The sequence below is a fragment of the Sapajus apella genome, unplaced genomic scaffold (assembly GCF_009761245.1).
Source record: "Sapajus apella isolate SASKATOON/1434 unplaced genomic scaffold, GSC_monkey_1.0 scaffold3, whole genome shotgun sequence".
In the NCBI taxonomy this organism is placed as follows: Eukaryota; Metazoa; Chordata; class Mammalia; order Primates; family Cebidae; genus Sapajus; species Sapajus apella.
The window spans coordinates 13,801,445-13,813,475 of record NW_022436943.1 but is presented as its reverse complement, the minus strand read 5'-3'; the positions used below and the strand labels follow the sequence as shown (position 1 = coordinate 13,813,475).

The following is a 12,031-nucleotide window of genomic DNA, read 5'->3' as shown; positions in this document are numbered from 1 at the left end:
AAAAAAAAAAAAAAATAATAATAATAATAATAGTAATAATAATAATAATAGTATAATGGAAATGTTCTTACAGGAGTGCTTCAGTTCCTGATAACAAGTGAGTATCTGGTACCACCTTGTGGTAAATATAGATACAACCATTTTAAAAGTCAGTCCTATAATCCCATCCAACTAAAATGTCAATGATATTTACGCCCTTAAACTTCAACTCATTTCCAAAATACTCCCTCTTCAGAATGTAACTTTGTTCCAGTAAATAGAGGATGAAAAAGCTTCTAAATTGGCTTTGAATAAGCATAAAGCAGATTAAAAGAGAATTAAGCAGAAATTTTAAAGAGTGATTATTTGAAGACCCAATTCCTTAAAAAATATATATATAGCAAATGGAAGAGCGATATAAGACAAAGAAAAACCTGTAAGGGCCAGTTAAGTTATATTTTTATAGAAACATATGGATCATTTTCCAGGATTAAAAAAAAAAAATGTTTCTGTATTTTTCAGTTAATCTTTTTTTCAAGGGCTATGGCCTGCAGTCTCACAAATTATAAAATCATGCCCATCAACTAATTATAAAGTGATTTTTTTGCTTGTTTTAAGAAAATAAAGCTATAGCCGAGGTCCCTCAAAAACTGAAAATTGAACTACGATCCAGCAATCCCACTTGTGGATGTATATCCAAAGGAACTGCAATCAGTGTGTCAAAGAGATATTTGTACTGCCACGTTCACTGAGGCATTAGTCACAATAGCCATGCCTTAGGAAACAACATAAATGCCTATTAATGGATGAATGGATTTTTTTAAAAAGTAGCACACATATACAAATGGAGTATTATTTAGCTTTAAAAGAGAAGAAAATTCTATCATTCTGTCATTTGCAAGACTGTGGATTAACATTATATTAAGTGGAAGACATTATATTAAGTGAAATAAGCCAGGTCCAAAAAGGCAAATATAGGTTGACCATCTCTAATCTAATCTGAAATTCCAAAATTTGAAATGTTTCAAAATCCAAAAGTTTGTGAGAGCCACAGGTGGAAAATTCCACACCTGACACTTACTTTCTGATGGTTCAGTGTACACAAACTTTGTTTAATGCACAAAGTTATTTAAAATATTGTATAAAATTACCTTCAGGTTATGCACATAACCTGAAACATAAATTCTGTGTTAGACTTGGGCCCCATTCCTAAGATATCTCATTAAGTATATGCAAACATTCCAAAATCCAAAAAAATGCAAAATTGGAAACACTTCTAGTCCTAAGCATTTTGAACGATGGATACTCAACCTACACTATATGATCTCACTTATATGTGGAATCTAAAAAAGTCCAACTCACATAGGTAGAGAGTAGACGGGCAGTTACCAGAGGCTGCAGTTGAGTGGCAGGAGGGAATGGGGAAATGCTGGTCAAATGGTGCAAAGTTTCAGTTAGACAGGAGGAATAAAATTTAGAGATCTGCTGCACAGCATAACCATATTTAATCATAATTTATTGCGTATTTAGAAATTGCTAATGGAATAGACTGCAGAACTCCATAGCTTAGCTCACTTAAGAAGTGGACAAAGCGAATGCTAGAAATTGGCATAAAGGCTTGTTGAGGCCACAGGCTCAGTGGCTCATGTCTGCAATCCCGGCATGTGGGGGACCGAGGTAGGCAGATCACTTTAGGCAAGGAATTCGAGGCCAGCCTGGCTAACATGGCGAAACCTGGCCTCTACCAAAAACACAAAAATTAGCCAGGCATAGTGACACATGCCTGTAGTCCCAGCTACTAGGGAGGCTGAGGCAGGAGGATTGCCTGAGTCCAGAAGGTCGAGACTACAATGAGCCTTGATCATGCCACTGCACTCCAGCATGGGTGACAGAGTGAGACTCTATCTCAAAAAACAAAACAAAAGCTTGTTGAAGTGTGAAAGAAACCAGTGATCATTTGATCCCTCATCCTCCCCTACTGTCGCTATAAAGGCCTCATCAAGCTTGTGCAGGCCTCACAGAGGCCTAGGAACTTAAAATGTTATTTTTGGCTGGGCACAGTGGCTCACACTTGTAATACGAGCACTTTGGGAGGCCAAGGTGGGCAAATCATGAGGTCAGGAGTTTGAGACCAGCCTGACCAACATGGTGAAACCTCGTCTCTACTAAAAATCCAGAAATTAGCCAGGTGTGGTGGCACATGCCTGTAATCCCAGCTACTCAGGAGGCTGAGGCAGGAGAATCGCTTGAACCAGGAGGTAGAGGTTGCAGTGGGCTGAGATTGCACCACTGCACTCCAGCCTGGGTGACAGAGTGAGACTCCATCTCAAAAAAAAAAAAAAAAAGTTATTTTTAATTTAACAAATATCAGCTAGTTGTGATAGATCATGCCTGTAATTCCAGACTTTAGGGCGGGCAGATCACTTAAGGTCAGGAGTTCAACACCAGCCTGGCCAATATGTTAAAACCCTATCTCTTCTAAAAATACAAAACTCTGCTGGGCATCATGACACATGCTTATAATTCTAGGTACTAAGGAGGCTGAGGTGGGAGGTTCACTTGAACCCAGGAGGCAGAGGTTCCAGTGAGCTTAGATCGCACCTCCACACTCTAGCATTAGTGACACAGCGAGACTGTCTCAAAATAAAAATAAATATGTAGTAACTTTTTATGTCCTTAAGACACTTTTTAAAAACTTGAGTAGCCAAGATGACTGACTAGGCACAGCCAGGAGACCCTCTCCCAAGAGAGACCACCATCAAGTAGACTGGCACATGCTGAACAGATATTCAGAAAGAAGATATTCAGAGTGGATACGGGGAGGATGCAGACCTTAAGTCTGAAAAAGGAGGAAACTGGGAACTCTGCATGGAGTTGCCAAGCACCAGGACTCACTCCTGGCACTTAGTGGCTCCTAGGGAAAGGGTGAGTGAAACAGGTGTGGAGTGGCCCACTCTTGTCACAGACCTTAGAGATCTAGCTGCAGGAGACCCCAAGACCCCTTCAAGACATTTGAATTGGCAGGGGGAACTACCTGGAGAGTTGCCAGAGACAGAACTCTAGTCTGTGGAGAGCAGAGGGTTTAGCATGGGAACAGCTGCAGTGGAGCAAAGCCATGGGTATCCATTCCCCAAGGCTCACCATACTCCTCTAGGTGGCCTTAGCCTTTATTAGCAGCCAGACATGGAGAGGGCGGGGCTGTCTTTTGCATAGAGTGAGGCCTGTCTGATCTGAACATCCCTGTCTGCCATCCTCTCCCAGGGTCCCTGCCTGGCCACACCCATTTGCAGTACAGCCTCAGCTGTCCCGATGAAATGCTTGCTAGCAGCCCCCCACCTTCCCATGGGAGCACTTTTGCAGATGTACCCCAACAGGTGCACACTCACTTATAGCCTCTGCCCACTGCCTCGCCAACATGCACACATACAACTTGCAAACTTAGGAAATGCAGAGAACCCCTACAAAATAGTATACGAAAAAACCATCCTCAAGACACATAGTCATGACATTCTCCAACGTCCACATGAAAGAAAAACTCATAAAGACAGCTAGAGAGAAGGAGCAGGTCACCTACAAAGGGAAGCCCATCAGGTTAACAGTGGACTTTTTAGCAGAAGCCTTATAAGCCAGAAGAGACTAGGGAACTATATTCAGCATCCTTGAAGAAAAAAAAAAAAATCCAACCAAGAATTTCATATCTAGCTAAACTAAGTTTTATAAGCAAAGGAGAAATTAAATCCTTTTCGGACAAGTAAACGCTAAGGGAATTTTTTACCATCAGACCTGCCTTACAAGAGGTTCTTAAAGGAGTGTAAACATGGAAATGAAAAACCAGTACTTGCCACCACAAAAACACACAAGTTCATAGCCCAATGACACTGTAAAGCAACTATACAATCACGTGCACATAATAACTAGCTACCCACATGATGACAGGATTAAATTCTCACATATCAATATTGACCTTGAACATATACAGACTAAATGCCCCACTTAAATGACATATAGTGGCAAGTTATATAAAGACACATAACCCAATTGCATGCTATTTTTTCAAGAGTCCCATCTCACATGCAATGATGATGAATGTGCTCATCCCATAGGCTCAAAGAAAAGGAACGGTGAAACATCAAGCAAATGGAAAACAAAAAATAACAGGGGCTGCTATTTTTATTTCAGAGAAAACAGACATTAAATCATCAATGATAAAAAAGGGCAAAGAAAGACATTACACAATGATAAAGGGTTCAATTAAACAAGAAGACAACTATCCAAAATATATATGCAATTAGCACTGGGGCACACAGATTCATAAAACGAGTTCTTAGAGACCTACAAAGAGACTTGGATAACCACACCATAATATTGAGAGACTTCAACACTCCATTGACAGTATTACACAGATCATTAAGGCAGAAAACTAACAAAAATATTCAGGATCTTAACTGACACTTAACCAAATGGACATAAACAGACATCTACAAGATACTCTACCCAGGAACAACAGAATATACATTCTTCTCACCTGCACATGGGACATACTCTAAGACTGGCCACATGGTTGGCCATAAAGCAATTTTCAACAAAATAAAAAATTTAAAAAATGAAATCATACCAAGCACTCTCTTGGACCACAGCTCAATAAAAATAGAAATCAATACCAAGAAGATCTCTCAAAATTGTACGATTACATGGAAATTAAACAATTTGCTCCTGAATGACTTCTGGGTAAATAATGAAATTAAAGCAGAAATCAAAACTTATTTGAATTAATGAAAAAGATTTACCATACCAGAATCTCTTGAGACACACCTAAAGCAGTGCTAAGAGGAAAGTTTATGGCACTAAATGGCTATATCAAGAAGTTAGAAATATCTCAAATTGACAAGCTAAAATAATATCTAGAGGAAACAGAGAAACAAGAGCAAACCAAATCCAAGGCTGGCAGAAGAAAATAACAAAATTAAGAGCTAAGCCAAACAAAATTGAGATGTAAAAGCCCATACAAAAAAACAACGAAACCAAAACCTAGTTCTTCAAAAGAATAAACAAAATTTATAGACTGCTAGCTGGATTAATCAAGAGACAAAAGAGAGAAGATCCAGGTAAACAATCAGAAATGACAAAGGGAATATTAACACCAACCCCACACAAATACAAAAACCAGGCCGGATAGGGGCTCATGCCTGTAATCCCAGCACTTTGGGAGGCCAAGGCAGGCAGATGACCTGAGGTCGGGAGTTCGAGACCAGCGTGACCAACATGGAGAAACCCTGTCTCTACTAGAAATACAAAAAATTAGCCGGGTGTGGTGGTGCATGCCTGTAATCCCAGCCACTCAGGAGGCTGGGGCAGAAGAATCGCTTGAACCAGGAGGCAGAGACTGCAGTGAAACAAAATCATGCCATTGCATTCCAGCCTGGGCAAGAAGAGCAAAACTCCATCTCAGGAAAAAAAAAAAGGAAAGAAAAAACACTCAGAGACTGTTACAAATACCTCTATGCATACACACTAGAAAACATAGAAGAAATAAATTCCTAGAAACATCCCAAGATTGAAGCAGGAAGAAATGGAAATCCTTGTAATAGTCCAATAACAAGTTCCAAAATTGAATCAGTAGTTAAAAAAACCTACCAACCAGAAAAACCCCTGGACTAGATGGAGTCATGGCCAAAGTCTACCTAATATACAAATAAGGGCTGGTACCAATTCCATGGAAATTATTCCAAAAAATTGAAAAGAAGGGTCTCCTGTCTACTCATTCTATGAGGCTAGGATCATTCTGATACCAAAACTTGTCAGAGACACAATGGAAAAGGAAAACTTCAGGTCATTAACTCAGGTGAGGGCAGATGGGCAGGCCACGGTGGCTCATGTCTGTAATCCCAGCACTTAGGAAGCCAAAGTGGACAGATTGCTTGAGCTCAGGAGTTCAAAACCAGCCTGGGCAACATGGAGAAACCCCAACTCTACAAAAAAAAAAAAAAAAAAATTCAAAAAATTACCCAGGAGTGGCTGGGTATGGTAGCTCATGCCTGTAATCCCAGCACTTTGGGAGGCTGAGGGCAGGCGGATCACCTGAGGTCAGGAGTTCAAGACCAGCCTGACCAACATGGAGAAACCCTGTCTCTACTAAAAATAATTACCCAGGAGTGGTGGCACATGCCGGTAACCCCAGCTATTCGGGAGGCTGAGAGAGGAGCATCAGTTGAACCCAGAAGACGGAGGTTGCGGTGAACCAAGAACACGCCACTGCACTCCAGCCTGGGAAACAAAAGTGAAATTCCATCTCGAAAAATAAAACAAAATTACTCATGTATAGTGGCATGCACTTGTGGCCCCAGTCACTCAGGAGGTGGAGGTGGGAGGATCACTTGAGCCCGGGAGGCAGAGGTTGCAGTGAGCTGAGATTGAGCCACTGCACTCTAGCACGGGTGACATAATGAGACCCTGTCTCAAAAAAAAAAAAAAAAAAAAAAAAAAAGAAAAAGAAAAAAGAATATAGACACAAAAATCCTTAAAAAAGTATTAGCAAACTGAGTCTAGCAGCACATTGAAAAGATAATACACCGCAATCAAGTAGGCTTTATTCCTTAGATGCAAGGCTGGTTCAACATGCAGATCAATAAATGAGATTCATCACATAAACAGAACTAAAAACAAAAACTACATGATCATCTGAAAAGACACAGAAAAGGCTTTTGATAAAATTCAACATCGCTTTACATTAAAAAAACCTTAACAAAACTAAGCAACTAAGGAACACACCTCAAAATAATAAGAGCCATCTCTGATAAACCCATAGCCAACATCATACTGAATGTGCAAAAGCTGGAAGCATCCTTGAAAAATGGAACAAGACAAGGATGCCCATTCTTACCACTCCTTTTAAGTAAAGTACTGAAAATCCTAGCCAAAACAATCAGTCAAGAGAAAGAAATGAAAGGCATCCAAATAGAAAGGAACTCAAAATTCTCTCTTTACAGATGATGATTCTTTACCTAGAAAACCCCATAGTGTTTGCCCAAAAGCTCTTAGAACTGATAAACAGCTTCAGTAAACTTTCAGGATACAAAATCAATGTACAAAAATCAGTACATTTCTATACACCAATAATGCCCAAACTGAGAGCCAAATCAAAAATGCAACCTCATTTATAACAGCCACGAAAACAATAAAATACTTAGGAATACAGTTAGATCTTTCACCACAATGAAAAATATCAGAGATGACATAAATGGAAAAACATTCCATGCTCATAGACAGGAAGAATAAATATTGATAAAATGGTCTTACTGCCCAAAGCAATTTACAGATTCCTATTTGTTATTCCTGTCAAACTACCAACATCACCTTTCACAGTATTACAAAAAACTATTCTAAAATTTGTATGGAATCAAAAATGAGCCCAAATAGCCAAGGCAATCCTAAGCATAAAGAACAAAGCTGTAGGCATCACACTACCTGACTTCAAACAAGGCTACAGTAACCAAAACAGCATGAAACTGACACACAAACCGACACACAGACCAATGGTACAGGTCTGAGAACTCAGAAATAAAGTTGCACATCTACAACTATCTGATCTTCAATAAAGCTGACCACAACAAGCAATGGAGAAAGGACTCCCTATTCAATAAATGGTGCTAACTGCCTAGCCATATGCAGAAGATGGAAACCAGACCCCTTTCTTTCACCATATATAACAATCAACTGAAAATGGATTAAAGACTTAAATATAAGACCTAAAACTATTAAAAAAAAAAAAAAAAAAAACCTGGGAAACACCATTCTGCACATAGGCCTTGGCAAAGATTTGATGGCAAAGTCTCCAAAAGCAATTGTAACAAAAACAAAAATAGGTAAGTGGGACCTAATTGAAGAGCTTCTATACGGCAAAAGAAACTACCAACAGGTTGCTTAAACAGACGACTTACTGAATGAAAGAAAACATTTGCAAACTATGCATCTGATAAAGGTCTAATATCCAGAATCTATAGGGAACTTAAACAATTGAGCAAGCAAAAAATAATCCCATTAAAAAATTGGCAAAAGCCATGAACACTTCTCAAAGAAAGACATATAAGCAGTAGCCAACAAACATGAAAAAATGTTCCACATCACCAATCATCACAGAAATACAAATCAAAACCACAATTAGATGCCATCTCATACCAGTTGGAGTGGCTATTCTTAAAATGTCAAAAAAAAAAAAAGAAAAGAAAAGAAAACAGACACTGATGAGATTGTGGAGAAAAGGGAATACTTACACACTGCTGGTGGGAATATAAATTAGTTCAGCCACTGTGGAAAGCAGTTTGGAGATTTCTCAAAAAGTTAAAACAGAACTACCATTTGATCCATCAATCCACTACTGAGAATATACCCAAAGAAATAGAAATCGTTCTACCAAAAGGACACACACATCCTTAAGTTCATCACTGCACTGTTCACATTAGCAAACACATGGAATCAACTGAGATGCCCATCAGTGGTGAACCAGATAAAGAAAATGCATTATATACACACCACAGAATACTATAAAGCCATTAAAAAACCCCAAATCACATCCATTGCTGCAGCATGGATGCAGCTGCAGGCCATTATCCCAAGCAAATTAATATGGGAACAGAAAACCAAATACTGCATGTTCTTATTTGTAACGTGGAGCTAAACATTGAGTACACATGGACACAAAGATGAGAACAATAGACATTGGGGCCTACTAGAATGGGAAGGGCTGGAGGAGGGCAACTGTCAAAAAACTGCATATTGGGTACAATGCTCACTACCCAAGTGACAAAATCATTTGTACACCAAATTCCAGCAACACATAATTTACCCACGTAACAAAGCTGCACATGTATCCTCTGAATCTGAAATAAAAGTTGAAAAAAAAAAAAAAAAAAGAAAGAAGAAAAAAATGGGCTATGATAAAGCCAAAAGTAATTCTGGTTTTGCCTTTCAAAGTTCTGTATTTTATTACTTCAGAAAGCACTACATCTTTGGAATCATTTCTATAATGGTGCCAAAACACACTGAAACTAAATGTGATCGATTCAAAGGGAAACAGAGATAAGGACCTGGGTGTCATGGCTCATGCCTGTACAACACTTTGGGAAGTTGAGGCAGGTGGACTGCTTGAGCCCAGGAGTTCAAGACCAGCCCAGGCAACACGTTTCTACAAAAAATACAAAAATTAGGCAGGTAGTGGTGAGATCACGGCTTACTGCAGCCTTGACCTCCTGGACTTAAGTGATCCTCCTGCTTCAGCCTCCTGCGGAGCTCAGACAAGTGTGCACCACCACAGCCAGCCAATTTTTTGATTTTTTGTAGAGATGGGGTCTCACTTTGCTGCCTAGGCTGGTGTTGAACCCCTGGGCCCAAGTGATCCCTCCACCTCAGCCTCCCAAAGCATTGGGTTTACAGGCACGAACCACCACACCCAGCCAAGTCTTAATATATGTTTACTTATCTATATTATGGCAATAAGAAATTTGATGTTTTTTTCACTTTCAACCTTACTTACCCAGCAGCATTCTGTTTGTAAATAACACATATCTACTTTAAAGTACAATGGCCTTTTGTTAACCATATCAAGAAGAATATAACACCCTGACAGTTTCATTCATCATTAGAAAGCAAACTTTTTCTGTAAAGATCCAGAGAGTAAAACAGTTTAGGCTTTTTGAGCCATACGTGGTCTCTGCAGCATGTTCTTTTTTTTTTTTTTTTTTTTACCCCCTACAACTCTTCAACCTCAACCATTTAAAAACTTAAAAGAATATTCTTAATTCTTAGCTTAAGGATTCTACAAAAATATAAAATGTTAATAAAGCATCACTGAGGCAGGTCTAATTTCTAGAAAAAATACATATATAAATGAGATATCAGACTAAGAAGCAGAGAAAAGCAGAAAATAATCTAGACCATAACAATATTAGTTTCATTATATAAAAATACCCAAGCTATTAACAAAATAACAAACAAAAAATAACTCTAAGTGTTCCATATGTTTAATTTTTGCTTACCTTTGGCTGTGGCATGAACCACAGCAGCCTGAGAGATAATCTGGTAAGTTTCAAAACCCAGATAAGACAAAGCTGACAGTAAAAGACCTCTTTTGAAAGTTCCTGGGTTTCCCATTACCTATGGAAACAATTATGGTCAGAGTTACAAACTGAAAATTTGAAGGCACTGCTACCCCAAGGAAAAATTACATTAATTTTCTTCCACCTGAAAGCAATCGATCATAATACTGGAAGCTTAAAATTTTTACTTGATCAAATTACTTAGTAAAACGGTCTCAAAGCATATCTTATTAAGAAAAAGATACCACCTGGAGTGGTAGCTCATCTAAAAATCACATTCCTGCTGGAAAAGGCAGAGCTACAACTTATTTGCGAATGCATGGATATTGCAAATTATATGAAGTAAAGTATGAGAAAACAATACAAAATAAAATGAATCTTACAGACAAGATTATCAAATATAGTAATTACTACATATAAAAATTGTACATGGCTAACTTTTAAATTTTTTTGTAGACAGGGTCTCGTTGTGTTGCCCAGGCTGGTTTCAAACTCCTGGACTCAAGCAATCCTTCGCCTAGGCTTCCGAAAATCCTGGGATTATAGGCGTGAGCCAAGGAGCCGGGCCTACAATGGGACTTCACACCCATCATTGTTCTAATTTGAAAACTTAAGGCTAGTTTCGTACTTAGAACTCCTCCCATATCTCTCCCTATATTATCTAACATCTCCCCTTTTGGTTATAAACTTCCAAGGAAAGGAAATACGCCTAACTTTTAACCACCCCTCCCCACCATCAGTCCCGTAATAATTCTGAACAATGTTAACTGAGCAGTGAAAAATGTATTTTAGAGCTTAAAATAATGAAACAACTAGTTCACATGAAATATATCATATGCACTAATGCCATTCCCCAATTCCCTGACAAAACAGAGGCCCACGAGCATTCTAATAGAAATATCAGAACTGAGACTACAACATGCGGACATCCTTCATTGACTTTGTGCAGATAAAACAGGTAACTCAGAAATAATTACTTTTTAACAAAAGCCTAAATAGTATGAAATCTCTGCTTCTGAGTCGTAGAATTTTTAAAATCACATCTCACACTTTTCAAAGTCTGAAAGAGGGGCAGCCTCAAGCGCTGTGGCCGTATCTGTCATCGCCTACAGAGAGTAATTTCACAGCGGTCAGGGTTCTTTCCCGTCCCGTTCTACGTTTCGCACAGGAAGGACAGGTAGGAGGCAGCTTCTGGGGCGCGTGGGGGCAAACCCCACTCCTTCCCTGACAGCCCCAGTTTAGGATAGCGGAAGTCTGCAAAAGGGAAGGGACCTGTCTGGCCGCTCCCAGGCACACTGGCCCCGAGTCCTTCCGCAGTTCACATTCCGGTAGGCAGCGCGGGGCCGCCACGCCTGAAGAAGTTAAGGGGGAGCCGGAACCCACTGGGCAGGAGGTGGGGAGCGGGAGCCAGGACCGCGGGGGTACCTCAAAGCCGCTGAACCGACAGGGGCCGCAATGCCTACGGCTGCCCGAAGTCCCCGCAGTGACCCAAGACCCCGGGACGGCTCCACGTCGTAAAGGCAGAAAACGCCACAGTCGAGCGGCCAGCGCCATGTTCTGCAACTCGCAGGCTGAACCTGCACTACTTCAGGCAGCTACGGAGGCGGGCGGGTCTAAAGAAGCCTCAGTCCTTCCGGAGAGAACCGCGTCCGCCCGCCCCCAGCCCTGCACCTCCACCGCCCCCATGGCTTCCGGTCCACGGGCTTAGGGGGCGGGAAATACCCCGATTGGGTGGGACGCAGTGGACCTTCCGCACCTGCGCCCAAAGAACTGAGGCCGTGAGAGCGCTGTATTCAGGCTCTCTGACTCGTTTCTGCTCCATCTGCCCAGGAGGCTTTCAGGGTTTGGGTACAAGGATAAGTCACCAGAACACAATTGAAAGCTCAGAAATAGACCCAAGAATACAAGTATGCAAGAAAAAAAATTATCATTTTAATTATCGGCTCCCTTCAAAAGTAGAA

At 40.3% G+C, this 12,031-nt stretch overlaps 1 protein-coding gene across 3 annotated transcripts in view; it reads right to left on the bottom strand.

The window, feature by feature from the left end:
* RMDN1 (regulator of microtubule dynamics 1) overlaps positions 1-11,770 on the bottom strand; it is a 28,294-nt gene extending 16,524 nt beyond the window's left edge. Inside the window, exons 1-2 of one of the 3 annotated variants that reach the window (XM_032249950.1) lie at positions 11,496-11,770; positions 10,011-10,128 (exon numbers count right to left, since the gene is read on the bottom strand). In XM_032249950.1, coding sequence (XP_032105841.1) covers positions 10,011-10,128; positions 11,496-11,624 — 247 coding nt within the window. In that variant the 5' untranslated portion in view covers positions 11,625-11,770. Of the gene's footprint in view, positions 1-10,010; positions 10,129-11,118; positions 11,394-11,495 lie in introns of those variants that run through there. The other 2 variants (XM_032249942.1, XM_032249960.1) reach the window with 2 other exon arrangements.
* Between the last annotated feature and the right edge of the window lie 261 nt (positions 11,771-12,031).